Below are 20317 nucleotides of genomic sequence, written 5' to 3'. Positions count from 1 at the left end.
AACTTGACAAGGCTTGAAGCTGGCCCTCCAGAGATGAGAGTGAAAATAAAGTATGAAGCAAGCTAAATATAGAAGAATTCAGTTCTGAATCTCTTTTTTTTCTTTATACATCCAGTGGAATATACTGATGTAAAAAAAATTGTCACAACTTGCTCCAACATTTATTTGTGCCAGGAGAGTATACGAACAGGAGTAAAGCAGTTGAAACAGGCCATGTCTTCAGAATTATAGATCAGGTTCACTTTTCTTATTTCTATTATGGACTGAATTGAGTTCCTTAAAATTCATATGCTGAAGTTCTAATCCTCCAGTGTCTCAGAATGTGACTGTATGTGGAGATAGGGTCTTGAAAGAGGCAACTAAGGTAAAATGAGGCCATATGGGTGGGCTCTAATCCAACAGGGCAGGTGTCATAAGAAGAGATTAGGACACAGACAGACATACACAGAGGAAGACCATGTGAGGAAACAGCAAAAGATAGCCATATACAAACTAAGGAGGGGTGTCAGAAGAAAACAACCCCGCTGACACCCTGACCTCAGACTTGCAGACTCCAAAACGACAAGACAGTAAATGTCTGTTGTTTCAATCAGCCAGTCTGTGGTCATTCATTACAGCAATCATAGCAAACTAATACACCTCGGTCTCCTCACTACCACCTGTGAACACTGGCTCCTTCTTTTACTAACTTCATTTCACTGTTTTACCCCTCACTTTCTTTTGCTCCACTGAGCATGTCTTCCTTGCTTCTGCCCTGCCTCTGTCTGTATTTGTCTTTTATTTTTTGTTGTTTTTTTTTAAGACTTATGTATGTATGTATGTATTTGTGAGAGAGAGCATGAGCAGGGGGAGGGATGGAAGAAGAGGGAGAAGCAGGCTCCCCACTGAGCAGGAAGTCTGATGTGGGACTCAATCCTAGGACCCTAGGATCATGACCTGAGCCAAAGGCAGATGCTAAAACTGACTGAGCCACCCAGGCACCCCTGTACTTGTCTTTTAAAAGAGGGTCTCTCCCCTTTTGCCTAAACAGATGTGGAAGGTGAGACAGAAAGAAGGCATCTTGCACCCAGCCACCCCCAGGTCTGTCTAGAGGCTCAGGCTCCCACAGCTCACAGGTGCATCTGGTTTGCAAGGTTATAGTGCACAAAATCACTTGACATCATTATCAGATGTGCCTCTCCCTCTCTGGCAACTTCACCCAACTTCTCTGAGTTTCTATGTTTTCATATATTAAAAAAATAGTGATGGGAATTATTGCATGGTGGTTGTGAGGTTCAGTTAAGATAAAACATTGGAAAATACTTTCTATACTAATCGCCATGGCTCAGTTTTTCTATTTGTAAAATAGGTACTACCTATTAGTTTGTAGTATAGTATGAAAAAAACCAATCAGCAAATGATTAGAACTTCTGTGACTCTCAGTATTATGTATTTTAAAGGATTATTTCTACTCTATATTTCATTGGCCTAATAAAGTTTACTTTTGTTTCTCCTGCCACTTAATATTTATGAAGAATGTTGTACTTGATATTAAGAGATGGGTTTTAAAGACACAAAAGACCTGCTTCTTGCCTTCAGGGATCCTGTAATCTATTTAGAAAAAATTTTTTTTAGAAAAAAATTTTTTTCACAGTAAAAAACACTTATAAAATCAGTTCACAGTGGTTTTCAGGGCTCTGATCAGGTCAAATCAGGTTCATACCTGAACTCTCTAGGACAACTCCCCAGATAGCAATTCCCAGCTATCGTGTACTAAAGTCACTGCCAGCAGAAGCTAACAAATCTGATTAAAAAGATTTAAAATTAAGAAAGGTAGGGACACCTGGGTGGCTCAGTTTGGTTAAGCAACTGCCTTCGCCTCGGATCATAATCCCAGGTTCCTGAGATGGAGTCCCACATCCGGCTCCTTGCTCAGTAGCGAGCCTGCTTCTCCCTCTGCCTGTTCTGCATGCTCTGCCTGCCACTCCCCCTGCTTGGGCTCTCTCTCTGACAAATAAATAAATAAAATCTTTAAGAAAAAAAATTATAAAATTAAGAAAGGTAATAAAAATCTGAATGCTAAGTAGTATATTTATCTTTAAACAAATCTAATTCTATAATCATTTATAAAATAGAATGCTTTAATATACAAGTATCTCTAATCTTAAAACTTGACTTGAATAATCAAATTCTTCATTTTTCAGTAGCTCCTTAGGAACCCCTGAAAAAAAGATAATTGACAATAGCAACATTCTAGTAGGAAAAACATATACTCTTCAGAAATGCAATTTATATTTGACTTTAGAAATATCTGACTTTGAAAACATCTCAACGAAAAAGAAAACCACATAACTATTTTTAGAAATTTACACTATTAAGAATGACCAAAATATGGTAATTTGGTAGGGATATAGGGATAAAGAATTTAATGCAGCATGTCATAGCAATCACATTTGGATTTAGATCCTGACTTTACCGATTAGTCACTGTAGGAACTATGGCAATTAGGGGCGCCTGGGTGGCTCAGTCGTTAAGCGTCTGCCTTCTGCTTAGGTCATGATCTCAGGGCCCTGGGATCGAGCCCCGCATCGAGCCCCGCATCGAGCCCCGCATCGAGCCCCGCATCGAGCCCCGTGTCAGACTCCCTGCTCCGCGGGAAGCCTGCTTCTCCCTCTCCCACTCCCCCTGTTCTCTCTCTTACTGTGTCTCTCTGTCAAATAAATAAATAAAATCTTAAAAAAAAAAGATCTAAGGCAAATTACTGAACTTTTCTAGTCTCACCTTCCTCATAGTTTAAATTGGTCCATGAATAATGACTGCTTTGGAAGGGCAAAGGTGATGGCCTAGATGAAGCACAAAGCTCAGCTGCGATGAGTGTACCTTTCCTGGTCAGCAGCAGGGGATACCTTGGGTATGATTTCTAAATGAGAATGTATCATAGTGGATTATAACTGCTTCCTAGCCTTTTCCTCTCCCTAAACTGTGTATTTTTCTAACTCAACTTTGTATGTCTCTCCACCACTTAATCCCAAGTCTGGCTCTGGTACACAGCATGTAGCAAAGCCTAATAAACAGTTGATAAAATACATACATGAATAAATAACACATAGACAATTTTAAATTGGAGGCAGAGAGGGGCGCCTGGGTGGCTTAGTCGCGAAAGCGACCATCTCCTGATTTCGGGTCAGGTCAGAATCTCAGGGTCCTGAGATTGAGCCCCATGTGGGGCTCTGCCCTGAGCATGGAGCCTGCTTAAGATTCTCTCCCTCCCTCTCCCTCCATCCTTCTGCCCCTCCCCACCAGGCGCCCAGGCTCTCTCTCAAAAATAAATAAATATATAAATAAATAACAAATAAATAAATTGGAGGCACAGAAAGAAATAAACCAGTATGTGGAACACAGCTTAAGAACTGTTAACAGATCAGTGTCTTCAATGAACACAATCAAAATCTGAGAAACTAAAAACACCAAAAGATAGCTTTAGCTATAATAGGATAAATGGGAAGGAGGGGGCGTAAAATACTACTGTAGCTGCCAATCACTACTCTAAAAAAGATAATTCAAATTCCTTTCCACCAATATTTTTTTTCTGCAGTGTATGGCTAAAACAAATAATCTTTGAGATAATAAGCCAAAATTATCTGGCACATTTACATGTAGGAAAATACCTAGTGAAAAAAAAATAACATTCTCTCCCATGCTTTGTGAAATTCGTGTCTTTGTAAAACATTTTAAGATGCAACTGTCTGAATGTTTCACACTGGGCCTGCTACCTACTGTATGTGCTTTTATTTTGCAAAGATTTTGGTTAATATATTGGAAGGTTGAAGGCCAATTCATTTGCATGGACCCAAACCTGGTTCTGTATTTTATTTTTTTTAAATGACGATAATTAAGGAATATCCCTCAGCAGATGCTATATAGAAAACGAGGAAACAGAATATTTTTGTTATTACTTTAGAAATTAAGTATCTTCTAACCTTTTCATGTCTTCCATCAGACCACAATCCAGTATTTCGAAAGCAGAGTATGATAGCATTAAGCAGGTGGTAGCCTGATTCGCTTACCAAAGGACAAGTGTTGACCAATACACTTGGGTTAAGGATCCTGTGAGACAAGAGTTGGCTCATCTTGGGGAAAAGTTCTCAAAGATTTTGAGTCCCCCTCTCCCGCACCCCTCCGTCGCCCGGCAACCCAGGCACACCTCGGCTCGGCCCCTCCCCCGCTGCCATGGCAACGCCGCAGCGCCGGCGCGCGGGCTTTGTGCTCTGGCCGCGAGGGGAACAGCTCACAGCGCTCGCCCCCTGCACCTGCTGGGTCGCGGCAACTTTTCAAACCTTCACTCTCCAACAGCTCTGCCCGGTCTTTTACCCAGAGCCGCTAATCACCGCCTTCTCTCAACCTTGTTTCCGAAAAAATGTTCCACGGGCACAGGATTCCAGCCACCTGCTGCCTGGTGGTCCCTCCTCCAAACGTGAGGGAGAGGTGACAATCGGCAAAGAAAACCCACTTACCTTCCTCAGCATTCCTCCACGTAGGCAGGGGGATCCCCGGAGGGATTTGACTATCCCGCGCCGCGCTCAAAGTGTGAAGGAAGTCTCGGAGAGGCAAAGGGCAAACTTCGTCCCGGACGAGCGCCGTCCCCAGGGCCCCTGCGCGCTCCTCATTTGCACCACAAAGGGCGGGGACATAGGGCCCCGCGGTCGGGAGACGGTTATTCCGGCCGGCGGTGGCCTTTCTGGCCAGAGTTCACATGGGCTCTGAGGGGCTGCTCAGATGCCACATCTCCCAGACGAGGACCAAGTCCACCGGCTCCTCCTCGGGGGCGAGCTGGGCTTCCCAGTCCCCAGGCTGTGCTAGTGCGTCCCGGCCCCTGAAGACCCGGGCGGAGGGTGGGCGCAGCCGGCTGGAGCCCGTTTCGGGCGGCCCAGGTTGAATTTCCTCGCAGGGCTTTTCTCCCGAGCTCCCTCCCCGCCCCTCGCTGGTTGCATATTCATAAGAGGGCGGAGTCACTCTCCATCTCTTTTGAATCCTCAGGGTTGAGGAAGCCGAGGGAAGGAAGTGGGAAGATTTGATTTGGAAGGAAAGGCTGCGAAAGGAAGAGGGTGGGGAAATAAATGGCAACATAAATAGATAAGCAAACATAGGATTCCTATTTCACCAGTCGCACGCTCTTGTACACACACACACAGACACACACACTCAACATTTCTCAGAGCCTGAACTGAGCAAAGGAAATTTCAAGAAGGTCCTGACTAAATTTCTTGGTCCTAATTATAGTATTAGACTAATTGGGTTTTTGTGGGGTTTTTTGGCCAAGGATTTTTTAAAGGATGATTTGAACTGCGTGTTCTTCATACTAAAGAGAGCCGTTGAAATTTTATATGCACAGACCTCGCTAATTGCATTGATTCTGTTGAACTGCATCATAATTGATTGGCACAGCCCTCCACCATTCCCCAAAACCCAGATTTTCTGATTTATAAACAGGTTGTTAATGGGAACACATTTTCAGAAAATAAAAATAGGGTAAGAAAAATGACGGGCCTAAGGAAGTTCACTTAGGGGGCAGGGACAGTCTGAGAAGCAGTAGAAGCCACTGGTGCTGAGCTCTTACCCCCAGACAGAACAAGCAACTCTCCAGAACGGTCTCTCTTTCCTCCCCGAAATTTCCACCATGAGAATCATCACTAAAGCACATCCAGGAATTCAAATCCAGTCTACGACTTACGGTACGGGTGGTTACCTGAGTAAGGTGATCTCAATGGATGCAAAGGTTCTTCTGCCTAACACTCTACCAGCAAATACCCTGCCATGGTGCTCTCATGACCAGATGTACTCCTCTGTGTTTAAGTGCTACAGAAAACTCCCTTGTTAGCTGAAAGAGGTGACCTGTACTCATTACCCCTCAGCAATTGCAGGTGGTTAGACTCCAGAAATCCACTCATTCCACAAATCCTCTACTGGTGGGTGGTGGGTGCTGGGGAGACCACTGACAAGGAAACAGCTTAGGTCCCTGCCCTGGGAGCCAAGCTTCGAGTGCAGAACAGACTACAAACAAATAAAAGTCAGGCAGTTATTATTGCTATAAAGAAAAATACAGCTATTTAGAAAGGTAGATGCTGGAAGCCCAGAGAGTATGGAAATGCCATGAATTCCCTAACAGAACCAACTAAGACGAAGTCCAGGTTTTCTGATAGGGTTTTAGGTCCAATTAAGTATATGGGCATATGGGTGCCTTTCTGAGTTTGTTTTCTCATCAAACAAAGAGTAGTCTATGTTTTCAGTCATTTTTAGAGTGGGCAGAGGAAGTTGTGTACTGATTTAATGAGCACAGAGGTTCAGAGGGTCTGACAGTGTTGCTGGATGGTCAGCAAGCACATACTGATGTCAGACTGAGTTCTAAATGCATCAGCTGGGCAGGACACTTCATCTCCGACTCTGGTCTCCCCAGTTGTAAACATGCGTAATAATACCTACCTCAGGGGCTGCTGATCACAGGGCTAGCTATTTAATAATTCCTCACTGAAGCCACTGGCCTTCAGGAGGATAGCCCTGCAGCATATCCTTTGAAAGCTGTGGTTGCTTGATTATAGGACTAATGTTGCTTTCTAATTCTTGGTACTCATTTGTAATTCATTCTTTCCCTACAAAGGGAAGTAGGATGTGAGTGGGGGAAGGCTAATGGTTACCAAGGCACCCTGCTAGCCCTCTACCCACATTATCTCTTTGTCATCACTACCACTAACCATTGTACAGATTCAAAAGAGGATCCAAGAGGTCAATTTCCTTGCCAACGGCTCGAAGCACATTACACGGTGGAGCTAGGATGCTAATCCCTCTCTCCCAAAGCCCTGCTATAGCCTACAGCCCAGTCTCCTTCACAGCATGTGCTACTCTGGGCAGCAACAAACCACCGTGAAGCAAAAGGAAAAGACTCTCCTCCTTTGCCATTTCTTTGATAATAGAATTGCAGTACTGTTGGTGGGAATGCAAACTGGTGCAGCCACTCTGGAGAACAGTATGGAGGTTCCTCAAAAAGTTAAAAATAGAGCTACCCTACCACCCAGTAATTGCACTACTAGGTATTTACCCAAAGAATACAAAAATACTAATTGAAAGGGACACATGCACCCTGATGTTTTATAGCAGCATTAACTACAATAGCCAAATTATGAAAACAGCCCAAGTGTTGACTGAGGTATGGATAAAGAAGATGTGGTGTACATATGTAGATACAATGGAATATTATTTGGCCATAAAGGAAAAATCTTGCCATTTGTAACAACATGGGTGGAGCTAGAGTATTATGCTAAGCGAAATAAGTCAGTCAGAGAAAGACAAATACCAGATGATTTCACTCATATGTGGAGTTTAAGAAACAAAACAAATGAACAAAGGGGAAAAAAAGAGAGAGAGTGCTGCAAACCAAAAAACAGACTCTTAATACAGAACAAACTGCTGGTTACCAGAAGGGAGGAGGGAGTGGGGATGGGGGAAACAGGTGATGGGGATGAAGGAGAGCACTGTTGTGATGAGCACCAGGTGCTGTACGGAAACGTTGAATCACCATATTGTACACCTGAAACTAATATTACACTGTGTTAACTAACTGAAATTCAAATAAAAACTTAAAAAAATAATAGCGTAACAATAATATGTGATTATTTTCTTATACAAAAATGAGAGGGAGGTACATCTTCTAGCTCCTAGGAGCCAACTGGATGTATCTCCAGGGTCGTAGCAGTGAGTTAGAGAGATGAGCTGCACCCAAGCTGCCTGCCATCTCCCCACCTCCAAAGGTGCCAGGGAAAAACACACCGCTGAAGGTGCGCCTGGGTCACCCTTTGGGCAGCAGGGGGTAGAAGAGAGGAGACCTTACCTTTGGTCTCCCTTGGCAAACTGCTTCCCAGAGGGCCCTGCTCAGTCCTTCTGTGGGATGTCCATTGAAGGCTGCTTCCCCACAAAACAACTCCACTCATCAACCACTTCCCAAACATAAGAACATGGAAGGAAGACACCCAGATGTCTTTACACCAGACATTGTCACAGCCCAATGCCTAGAATAGGTCTTCTGATTAAGGACCCAGAAGGAGAAACCATGGAAATATTCCAAGGTTCCAAAGACAGTTTTTAGAGCAATCCCTCCATATAGGATAGTGCTTTAAAATGCATAAAAATAGGTGGGCATCAAATGCATCAGGGAAATAGGAAAAATGACACTAGAGGTCAATGAAAAGAACAGAGTTTGGAGGATAAAGTTGCCCAGAGTAAGGGTTCTATTTAAATTAATGTGTGCAGATCTAAGAATAACCTCTTGAATGTTCCACTTAGATTGAGAAGGAATTTAATTTGCTTCCTTCTTTACTAGGTTCGATGCTGCATCTGTGGTTCACTTCTCTAAACATTCATACTTAGTTTTATGGGAGAGATGTTATTTAAAGTATTTTCTGGTATATATGTTGGAATCCATTTTTACTTTAAACTTTTGGAAACACTAATGTTAGTTGTCACCACGTCCTGAATAAGTCTGTTTATTATTTTATGAAAATCATGCTTTGGTCCGGAAAGAATTTTAGGTACATTATAAATACATCCAATCCCATAGAACAAGAAAGAGAATTAAAAACAGGCAGATGAGGAAAATACAACATAGGGGAAATGAGAACAGAAAAGATGAACAGGCATTCATATATTTATAACTATGCAAATTCATACATTTATATCTGTTTCATCAAGATCCTTTTAGAACTCTGAAAGCAATGTATGCAAACCATGCAAAAATGAATCTTTAGCCCATTTAAAGTAAGTAAAAAGACATGATGTATTTCATGACAACTATATTATTTTTTTTTTAATTTTATTTATTTATTTATTTGAGAGAGAGAGAGAGCACGGGGCCAGAGGGAGAGGGAGAAGCAGATTCCCCACTGAGCAGGGAGCCCAACGCGCGGCTTGATCCCAGGACCCCGGGATCATAACCTGAGCAGAAGGCAGACGCTTAACTGGCTGAGCCACCCAGATGCCCCTGAAAAACTATATTATATTTAGGGGGGAAGGATGGAGTTGTGATAAAACAAGAGATCTCGATGTTTCCAAGATGCAAACAACTATAATAATTTTCTTATATGGTACATATTTGTCTTGTGCACTTTTAGGACATTGACTGTTTTCTTTCCTGATGATAGGAGAAAAATGTAATATACCTGTGTGAGTGTGTGGGTGTGGGTGTCACTGTTTTTTGTTAGCACTGTAGTCACTTGTGAGAGTAAATAAAATCACTTTAGAGACCCAGGGATAAACAAGTATGTCCATTCCCCCTGGTTCTAGTCTAATACAATACCCTAGATTCTGTGAGCAGTAAGTACTTGTTAACTAACTTGCTGATTAGCCTTTCTTCTTTTTTTGTTTATTCCTGTGAATGACTAATGTTTTCTGGGCGGGTATTTCCCCCATTTCTGTTGCAGGCCTACTTTGAGAGCTCACTGAGAAACATATCTGATGTTGGCCGTAAATTTGTCTGTGAAAGCGTTTAGATAGTGCTTCTGGACTGGAGATTGACCTTCAGACCAAGGATTAGGAAAAGCCTGAAGTGGAGGAAAAGGAGGCGGGAGCGGGGGAGGCTGGGCCATGATCAATGGCAGCCCTATGACCCAGCAGCATGAATCAACAATGCCTGGGACTCCAGGGAAGGTAACGGGTAATTCAGCCACACCTGGAGGTGCCAACTAGATCTCAAGTAAGTAGCTCACAAATGATGGCCCAACACTAATGATATCTCCTACTAGCATGCACTAAATACAGTAAAATATTTGTTCACTTGTCTTGGAGACCTTGAATCTTGTTATGGACATACTGCTTTATTAGATATTGGCATCTATAAGATTCAGCTCAGTTACCACTCTTGTTAATTCTTTTCTCAGCTTCTGGGATCATCTGTGGTTAATTAATTTGGATGAGAATTTCTTCTGCATTTGAAATACACAGAAATGCATTGTGTCCCCTTCCTGGATTCCCAAGTTAATACACAAATATTGTTAGGCTAATTATGGGGGTACTTTTTTATTCTAAGCTGCATACCAACCCAAGTACATGCTTTAGAATCTCTCCAATTTCCAAATGTAGTATTTTTTTTAAGATTTTATTTATTTATTTGACAGAGAGAGACACAGTGAGAGAAGGAACACAAGCAGGGAGAGTGGCAGAGGGAGAAGCAGGCTTCCCGCCGAGCAAGGAGCCCAATGTGGGGCTCGATCCCAGGACCCTGGGATCATGACCTGAGCCGAAGGCAGACGCTTAATGACTGAGCCACCCAGGCGCCCTCCAAATGTAATATCATCCCCACGAATTCCTCTAGTGCATTATTGGGACTTGAATTAAATGAAAGGAAATCAAGAGGGGGGTGGTAATAAAGACTCATGCATGTCTACTGTTCACAGTTCTTCTAGGCATCAAACAAGCATTTTACCTTGGGATCCTAATTAAAGTCATTTTTCATCATTTTCATTGTGTACCCCTGAGAAATAGGCCCATAAACAAAACTGACAAGATCTGACGTGTTATTAACCACCGATGTCAAACTTGATCATCGTGACACAGAATCCCCTTATGATATGCTGCTACATAAAAATACCTCCTGGCCCTCAGCCTACCAGGTAGATACAGAGGGAAGAGAAATGAGATGAATCAAGGTTCCTTTGTAAATTCACACCTTTGTAAATTCAGCCCTTATCAATTGTTAGTCAGATTTCCCCCCAAAGCATTAATTGTGACCAGTTCTGCCCATGGCTCTGTTCCTATTGAAGAAAATAAAACAAATTGTTCTTCCTTGCATTGACTTTTGTTCATTCGTTCACTTGGAATTGTTTATTGCCTAACTCTGTATGAAGCAAGATGCCAGGCACACGGGAATTTTTTAAAAAACCATTGTCCATGAGGACATGAGAATATAATGAGAATATATATGTATAAATCTACTTCCTGTAAATTAAATTGTTGTTTAAATGTGACTTTAAGAGAACAATTTGTGGGGTGCTTGGGTGGCTCAGTTGGTTAAGCGTCAGACTCTTGATTTCGGCTCAGGTCAAGATGTCTAGGTTGTGAGATGGAGCCCCCTGTTTGGGCTCCTCGCTCAGCGGGGAGTCTGCTTCTCTCCCTCTGCCTCTGCCCCTCCCCTCCCCTCTGCTCCTGCACATGTCCTCACTCTCTCCCTCTCTCTAAAATAAATAAATCTTAAAAAAAGAACAGTTTGAAGAATTCTGTGAAAAATTCTTTTATAAAGCAAAAAATCCAATTGTGATACCAATAACACTCTTAATTCATAAACTGGACTATCAGTGTAAAGACACACATTTGTACGGTTGAGAGGTTGCTGAGGAATGGCAGATTTCTTCGTGGAAGTTCCCCTAAGCAGTGAGGAGGGCCTTGGAGACGGCGGGGGATCTGGACAAGAACACCGGAGGGGAGGATGGGGAGGACGGGAAGAAGGCCACCGCGTGGGAAATGGGACCCTGAAGAGCAAGAGATGCCATGGCACCGGTTTATAAGGGGCCTCTGATCTAAGGCAGAGAAATTAAATGACCACTGTCACCCTCCAGGAGCTGGGGGTTTGGTAAAAAAAAAAAGGGTCTTTAGTAAGGGCTCTCATCTTGACAGCCACATGGCTGAAAGCAGAAAAGCAAACACAACTGTTTGTCATCCAGGAATTGACACTGTGGGACTGGGGCTCAGGGCAGGGGGAGATTCAGACGGATTCAAGGGACCTGGGGAGAAAGAAGTCGTGCTCAGGGAGACTGATGTGGAGGACATGGAGAGGTGGCTAAGCACACCCCAGCTCTCTGTCAGCTGCTCCAAGCCACACTCGGATCCGGCCGACTCTGCTAGTTCAAGTTCCACGGAGGCAGGCGGTACCTCACTAAACGCAAGAGCCAGGGCCTCTGAGAGCCACCATTCCTCGCCAGTGTAAAACAGCAGCCTTTCCAGAGAAGCGTCTTTACAGCAACAGCCTCCAGTTGATCCAGGACTGTTTGCCCTGTAACCCACAAGGGAAGGTGACAAGAGTCTTACTGGATAGCTTCTGCATACCTGGCACCATCGCCTTTGTTCAGCTCTCTGGATACACACGCCTTTGTTACATGTTTTATCTTTTCCTTTCCTAGCTTCCTTCAAATAATCCATGGGGAACCATCAGCCATTAACTTATTTAAATCCTTTCTGAACTGTTTCTATTTTGAGCCTGTGCATATTCTTGGAAATAATGAGTTGTGTCTTCTTTATAATCATTGCAAAATGTAAAATGCCTTTTTTTTTTTGCTTGTGTCTGTACGATATTAACATGTCACAGGGTGTGCACTCATTCAGCACTCTGCTTACTGCCCTTCATTCATGCATTTGCTCAGTAAGCATTGATTCAGCACAAACCGTGTGCTGGATTCTGTGCCACGCATGGAAGAAACAAAGCAACATGCTTCCAGCTCTCGAGGAATTCACAGGCTGATGGTGGAGACAGATTGGGAAAACTGACACTATAGCTGGAACACAAGTAAGAGTGTCTGAGCAAGGTGTTGTTGAAACAATGAAGAAAAGTGCCTTCCTTTTTTTAAAGATTTTATTTATTTATTTGACAGAGAGAAATGCAGCGAGAGAGGGAACACAAGTGGGGGGTGGGGAGAAGTGGGAGAGGGAGAAGCGGGCTTCCTGATGAGCAGGGAGCCCGATGCGGGGCTCGATCCCAGGACCCTGGGATCATGACCTGAGCTGAAGGCAGACGCTTAACAACTGAGCCACCCAGGCGCCCCAGGAAAAAGTGCTTTCCTATAATAATATGCAATGCTTCGAGAGTTTGCCTGACATTTCCAGTCTAGATATTTTAGATTTTGATGATCTTTTGTTATTATTTTTTCCTTAGTTTTTCAATATAAATAATCTTTATCTTTTTATCCAGCCCCTATGGAAGGTTGTTTAGACTCATGATCTTTTAAATGTACAATTTGTGTCCTCTGTTGGGCTCCCCGCCCAGCGGGGAGTCTGCTTCTTCCTCTCCCTCTGCCCCTCCCCCCTCATGGGGGGTACTCTCTCTCTCAAATAAATAAATAAATAAATAAATAAATAAATAAAATCTTTATTATTATTTTTAAAGATTTTATTTATTTATTTGACAGAGAAAGAGCCATAGAGGGAGGGGAAGAAGCAGGTTCCCACTGAGCAAGGAACGCAATATGGGACCCGATCCCAGGACTCTGGGAACATGACCTGAGCTGAAGGCAGACACTTAACCGACTGAGCCACCCAGGCGTCCCTAAATAAAATATTTAAAAAAACAAATGTACAATTTGTTATATCTTTCTTGGCATTTCACTTGAAATTGAAGAATCTTTCAACTGTGGACACATTATAAAAAGTTAAGATTGTGCCCTCAGGCTTTTTCACTCTTGGATATCAATCTCTCATACAATTTTGCGATATGTGCTGTAGAACTGATATTAGTTTCTTTAGAAGTCCTCTTGAATTGTACATGTTGGGAACCTAGCACTCTACAAAACTCCACAACCTGATCGCGTGTGTGGGCATGCGCATGTTTGTGTCTGTCTGTCTTGGTGTGCTGAGGCTAAAGTCGGCTAGATTCTTTCATAAATACTAACCTCCTGCCCAGAATGTATAACTTAAGAATGTAGTCCATGACACTAACTGTTCTTAAAAGGCTATGTGTTTTCTTGTAAGAGGTTTGAGTAGATATAAAAAACATTCGTGATAGGCTGGTGAGAAAAATCCCAGGGTCACCTACAGCCAACCAGGATATTGTGGGCAACTGACTTCTACTTTTGAAAAATGGAATCCACTCTGAAGTTTGTGATTTCAGTTCATGGATGCCGAAAGTTCTCTGGCAGCTCTGATGGGAGAAAGCTCTCGAAAGCATTCGATGGAGTGCTTTTACAATTACCTTGAGACCCCTGCTCAGAAGGGGTGAGAGCCACAGACGCTATTAGCTGCCCCTGTGGATGCGCCACAAGCCTCCTTTTGGAAACTGAGAAATCACGTTAGAAGTCCTCTCATGCCACTTTGTCTTTCAGGAGGAAAGAAGGATACATATTCAGTTAAAAAGTGTTTATGGCCTGAATAAAGACAAAGCAATGAAAACAAAATAAAACACACTGATCTATGCCATTTAACTAGCAATCTTGATGCTTTTAGTCCATTAAACTACACATGACATGTTCATATTTATATTTCCATCCCACTTATGACCACTTGACATATTATTTACCTGTTTGCTCATTGCCTCTCCCGTCCCACTATAATTAAGCACCAGAAAAACAAACCTTTTGTCTTTTTCGTTCTGTTCTATCTCTGACTCCTAGAATACCTGATAACTGCTCAAAAAATATTTATTGAATGAATTCCAAATTTCACAATGTGGGACTGGATCCTTAATCCTCATGAACTTAGGAGAAAGATACTAAATGTCTCTGACCATTTCCCATGAATTTAGAGGATGTTCAGAAAGAAAGATTCTGAGCAGCTAGCAGACATGTACTTTTGTTTTCCAGCTATGGTCACTAGTTAAGAAAAATTACCAACGATGTAGACATAAAGAAGATCTCAGAATATAGGACCCACTGAGGATTCTCTGCATCTTAGTACTGGATTGAAAATCTGTGCGGCTTAATGCCAGGTCCTGATCCCTGTGTTCAGTCATCTGAGATGACTCAATGTTAAAGGATGTTGCATTTGATAGTGGATTCAGCCTCAAAGCCACACCTGAGTCCCAGGGAGGGGGAGGAAATGGATTTGGATGAGGAAGGGTATAAGTCAAGCTGATGGACTGAAGGGGCCAGTGAGCAACAGTGCACACCCCTCCTCGCCCCCAACCAGAAATCCCTGACACCCTTGTACCCTAAGCTGTCCTCCTCCCATAGCAGTGAGTCCCTTCCGATCTGGTTCCTTGGCTTAGGTGACCTTGGCTTCCTGCTCTTGGGAGAGCTTCACAATGAGTAAAGCTTCACAATGAGTAAAGCTTCAGTGAGGCTAAATGGGCCATGGTGTGAATAAAAAGCCCAGCCAGCCCATCGCAGTCCTGTGCACTGAATACATCCCTTAGGGTCTCACTTTGAACTTCCAATATGCTGAGCTCACTGCAGTTTCTCATGGGGTACAGCAAACCCTCTGTCAAGAGAGCCCTTTGGCTCCCTTGGCTCGTTGGCTTGGCTGAGCTTAGGACTGTGGCGAGGAAGTGTCCTCTGACCTCCCATCCCAGGATCTCCTGCTCAACCGAGCATCTCTGGCCCTGCTCCCACACAGCACTAATTTCACTGTTTAATGACCTGTTGGTTCACCTATCCACCTACCTGCTCCCCAAACTGAACTACTTGAGGGCAGGAATTACCCGGGGTCATAGACCTGACATACAAAGGCATTTAGTACATGGACGTTGAATGGCTGCGTGAAAAGAGAAATATGTCCATGTGATTGTTAAGAAATTTCAGAAAAAGACCTTCCACCAATGTTTCTCAAGGATTTGAATCATGCCATGAAAGATGAGATTGGATTTGAGCAGGTGGAAACTGGAGAGAGGGAGGGGGCTCTGAGAGGAGAGAGCATGATAAGAAAGCCTGTACGGGGCGGCCCTCCTGGCCTCCTGCCTCTTGCCAGGTGTGTGTGGCCTTGAGCAAGTTACTTAGCCCCTGTGTGTGCTGGTTTCCTTGTCTATGAGATGAGAATAATGTTGGATCTATTTCACAGCGTTCTGGGGATCGAACGAGCTAACATTTGTTAAGGCTTAGAACAAAGCTTGGCATATAGTAAGGCTTTATGTAAATATCAGCTATTATTAATACTATTTTCATTATAAGTACAAATAAGAAATGTAGTGGGAATTCAGAGACAGAAGAACAAAAAGTGATCTGGAACAGACCTGGCTGCTGCTGGTGCTTTTTTTTTTTTTTGGCAACCCAACCTTCCAGATTTTTCTGACCATGCCACTTTCAAACAGGGTATTCCACTGTTGCCAGTCTATTCCAAGATTTTGTTGAGAACAAGAGGGTCATTGTGCCCTCATAAAGAAGTTACTGGATCTTTTTATTTAAGTGTCTAAAATAATCTGTATTTCGACACCAGGCAAAATTCCTCTCAATTTCGTCCTTAATTAAAAAAAAAAGGCAGAGAACAGATAAATTATATAAGCAGTAAACACATATATACACATACACATACACATTAGGGTAATAAGGGAAGCCAAATCATATTTCTCTAAAGATCATGGTTACATGAGATATATACACTGGCTAAATTATTTTTTTAATACTTTATTTACTTATTTATTTATTTGAGAGAGAGAGAGAGAGAGAGAGAGAGAACAGAAGTGTGGGAAGGGGCAGAGAGAGAGAGAGACGCAGAATCCCGGCTAAGTAGGAGAGCTGGACATGGGGCTCGATCCCAGGACCCTGCAATCATGACCTGAGCTGAAGGCAGACACTTAACTGACTGAACCACCCAGACGCCCCTAACTGGCTAAATTAAATTGTTGCAAATCCCGTTTGCTATTTTTTTTCTTTAAAAGTCCTGGTTGAGATAAGCCCCATTTGCATGTAGATGATCACAAAAATTACAAGAGAAAAATATACTAATGTGGATAGATGTAAATATAAAAGACTATGATAGCAGACATACAGTAGACAATAGAACACCTACATTTTCCATAATACCTTCCGTTAAACCCTTGTTAGCCAGCTCCTTTGTTTTTTAGTCACTTGTATGTCAATGTCTTGCCCCCTTTTTTTCCTTTGAAAAATAAACGAAAGTGAGGGCGGAGCAAGATGGCGGAGGAGTAGAAGACCTGGATTTCGTCTGGTCCCAGGAACTCAGCTGGATAGGGATCAAACAATTCTGAACACCTACGATCTCAACAGGAGATGGAAGAAAAGAATAGCAACAACTCTCTGAACAGAAAAGCGACCACTTTCTGGAAAGTAGGACTTGCGGAGAAGTGAATCCGAGGCGATATTCGGGAGGGTAGACGGCGGGGAGGGGGCCTCCGTCGTCCGCTTCTGGCAAGTGATAGAGCCCCGGAGCACAAAATCGGAACTTTTAGAAGCCGGCTCCGCTGAGGGACGTCGCTCCAGGGGCTAAGCAGATGGTGAGACCCTCGCTGGGACAGTGTGGTCTCAGGACCCTTGGGGTCACAGAAAGACCGGGGGTGCCTGAGTGCGGCAGAGCTCCCAGGTATCAGAGCTGGGAAGCCGGCTGCAGAGACGGAGCAGAGGCGCAGGCTCTCAGTTCGGGGTTGCCATAAACTGTGATCGGTGACACAGTCGGGCCACTGCTCCTCCAGCAGGGACCCAACAAGCGGCAGATCCGGGGAGACTCCCCTTCCCCCAGCCCCGGGAGGAGCAGCGTGGGAGCGCACCGCAGGGATCTGCTGGGTTTGGAGACTCCACACGGGGTCGGGTGCCAGAGATAGAAACGCTCGGTCACAGGCCAGGTGAGCATGGAGTGCGGCCAGAGACCGGGGAGACGGGAGTGACTGACTGCTTTTCTCTGGGGGCTCACTGAAGAGTGGGGCCCCGAGTTCTCGGCTCCTCCGGGGTGGAGATTGGGAGGCCGCCATTTTCACTCTCATCCTCCAAAGCTGTAGCAAAGCTTGTAGGGAACAAAAGCTCCCGAGAGCAAACCGGAGCAGAGTACTTAGCCCGGACCGGCAAGGGCCGGGCAATTCTGTCTCCGGCAAAAACATTTGGGAACCACGGCAACAGGCCCCTCCCCCCAAGATCAGCAAGAACAGCCAACCAAGACCAAGTTTACCGATCAGTGAGAACGGCAGCACTCCAGCGTTAGGGGAATACTGCACATAGAATTCATGGCTTTTTTACCATGATTCTTTAGTCTTTCAAAGTTAATTTTTTTAACTGTCCTTTTTTTTTAATTTTTCTTTTTCCCTTTTTCATCCAACATCTTATCAATCCCTTTTTTAAAAAAAATTTTTATTTTTCGTTTTTAGAATCATATTCTATCCCTTCATAGTAGTTACCCTTATTTTTGGCATATGTATATAAGTAGTTCTCTCTTTAAAATTTTGAGATACAGTTTCTTCTAATAGATGAAAATATACCCTAAATCTCTACTGTATGGCTTTGTTCTAGTCTCCTGCCTGATCACATTCTCTCCCCTTTTTCTTTCTTTCTTTTTTTTTAAATCCTCTTCTTTCTTTTTTCAAACAACTTCTTATCAATTCCTTTTTTAAAATTTTTTATCATTTTCATCTTTATAGTCATATTCCATCCCTTCATCATATCAACCCTTATTTTGTACATATATAAGTCTTTCTTTCTTTAAAACTTTGGGAGGCACTTTCTTCTAACAGACCAAAATACACCCAAAATCTAGTGTGTGGCACTGATCTATGCACCAGCCTGATCATATTTGATCATATTCTAGTTTTTTTGTTTTGTTCTGTTTTTGTTTGTTTCTTTTTCTTTTTTTTTCTCTTTCTTTTTTCTTTCTTTCCCTTTCTCTTCCCCTAGTTTCAGGTCTTTTCTGATTTGTTTAGAGTATATTTTCTGGGGACGTTTTTACCCTGTTAGCATTTTGTTCTCTCATTCATCTATTCTCCTCTGGACAAAATGACAAGACGGAAAAAATCACCTCAGCAAAAAGAACAAGAGGTAGTACCGTCTGCCAGGGACCTACTCAATACGGACATTAGTACGGTGTTGGACCTAGAGTTCAGAATCATGACTTTAAAGATACTAGCTGGGCTTGAAAAAAGCATGGAAGTTATTATAGAACCCTTTCTGGAAAAATAAAAGAACTAAAATCTAACCAAGTCAAAATCAAAAAGGGTATTAATGAGGTGCAATCAAAAATGGGGGCACTAACTGCTAGGATAAAGGAGGAAGAAGAGAGAATCAGCGATATAGAAGACCAAATGATGGAAAATAAAGAAGCTGAGGAAAAGAGAGATAAACTACTGGATCACGAGGGGAGAATTCGAGATATAAGTGATACCATAAGATGAAACAACATTAGAATAATTGGGACCCCAGAAGAAGAGGAAAGAGAGAGAGGGGCAGAAGGTATACTGGAGCAAATTATAACAGAGAACTTCCCTAATGTGGGGAAGGAAACAGGCATCAAAATCCAAGAGGCACAGAGAACCCCTCTCAAAATCAATAAAAATAGGTCAACACCCCGACATCTAATAGTAAAACTTACGAGTCTCAGAGACAAAGAGAAAATCCTGAAAGCAGCTCGGGAGAAGAGATATGTAACCTATAATGGTAGAAACATTAGATTGGCAACAGACCTATCCACAGAGACCTGGCAGGCCAGAAGGGATTGGCATGATATCTTCAGAGCACTACATGAGAAAAATATGCAACCAAGAATACTATATCCAGCTAGATTGTCATTGAAAATAGAAGGAGAGATAAAAATCTTCCAGGACAAACAAAAACTAAAGGAATTTGCAAACACAAAACCAGCTGTACAAGAAATATTGAAAGGGATCCTCTAAGCAAAGAGAGAGCCTAAAAGCAGCATAGACCAGAAAAGAACACAGACAATATACAGTAACAGTCACGTACAGGCAATACAATGGCACTAAATTCATATCTTTCAATAGTTATCCTGAATGTAAATGGGCTAAATGCCCCAATCAAAAGACACAGGCTATCAGATTGGATTAAACAACAAGACCCATTGATATGCTATCTGCAAGAGACTCATTTTAGACCCAAAGACACCCCCACATTGAAAGTGAGGGGGTGGAAAACCATTTACCATGCTAATGGACACCAAAAGAAAGCTGGGGTGGCAATCCTTATATCAGACAAATTAGATTTTAAACCAAACTGTAATTAAGAGATGAAGAAGGACACTATATCCTACTTAAGGGGTCTATCCAACAAGAAGATCTAACAATTGTAAATATCTATGCCCCTAACATGGGAGCAGCCAATTATATAAGGCAATTAATAACAAAAGCAAAGAAACACATTGACAACAATACAATAATACTGGGGGACTTTAACACCCCCCTGACTGAAATGGACAGATCATCTAAGCAAAAGATCAACAAGGAAATAAAGGCTTTAAATGACACACTGGACCAAATGGACTTCACAGACATATTCAGAACATTCCATTCCAAAGCAACAGAATACACATTCTTCTCTAGTATCCATGGAACATTCTCCAGAATAGATCACATCTTAGGTCACAAATCAGGTCTCAACTGGTACCAAAAGATTGGGATTATTCCCTGCATATTTTCAGACCACAATGCTTTGAAACTAGAACTCAGTCACAAGAGGAAAGTCGGAAAGAACTCAAATACATGGAGGCT

General features: G+C 42.8%; 1 protein-coding gene across 1 annotated transcript in view; it reads right to left on the bottom strand.

Annotated features, from left to right (window-relative positions):
- The window catches only part of SPATA13 (spermatogenesis associated 13), a 363796-nt gene extending 358868 nt beyond the window's left edge, over positions 1-4928 (bottom strand). Inside the window, exon 1 of the mRNA XM_035726496.1 lies at positions 4494-4928. Coding sequence (XP_035582389.1) covers positions 4494-4505 — 12 coding nt within the window. The 5' untranslated portion in view covers positions 4506-4928. The remainder of the gene's footprint in view (positions 1-4493) is intronic.
- Positions 4929-20317: the final 15389 nt, after the last annotated feature.

Source organism: Zalophus californianus, chromosome 3 (assembly GCF_009762305.2).
Source record: "Zalophus californianus isolate mZalCal1 chromosome 3, mZalCal1.pri.v2, whole genome shotgun sequence".
Lineage (NCBI taxonomy): Eukaryota > Metazoa > Chordata > Mammalia > Carnivora > Otariidae > Zalophus > Zalophus californianus.
Note: the sequence above shows the minus strand (reverse complement) of the source record. Positions and strands in the feature narration are given on the sequence as shown.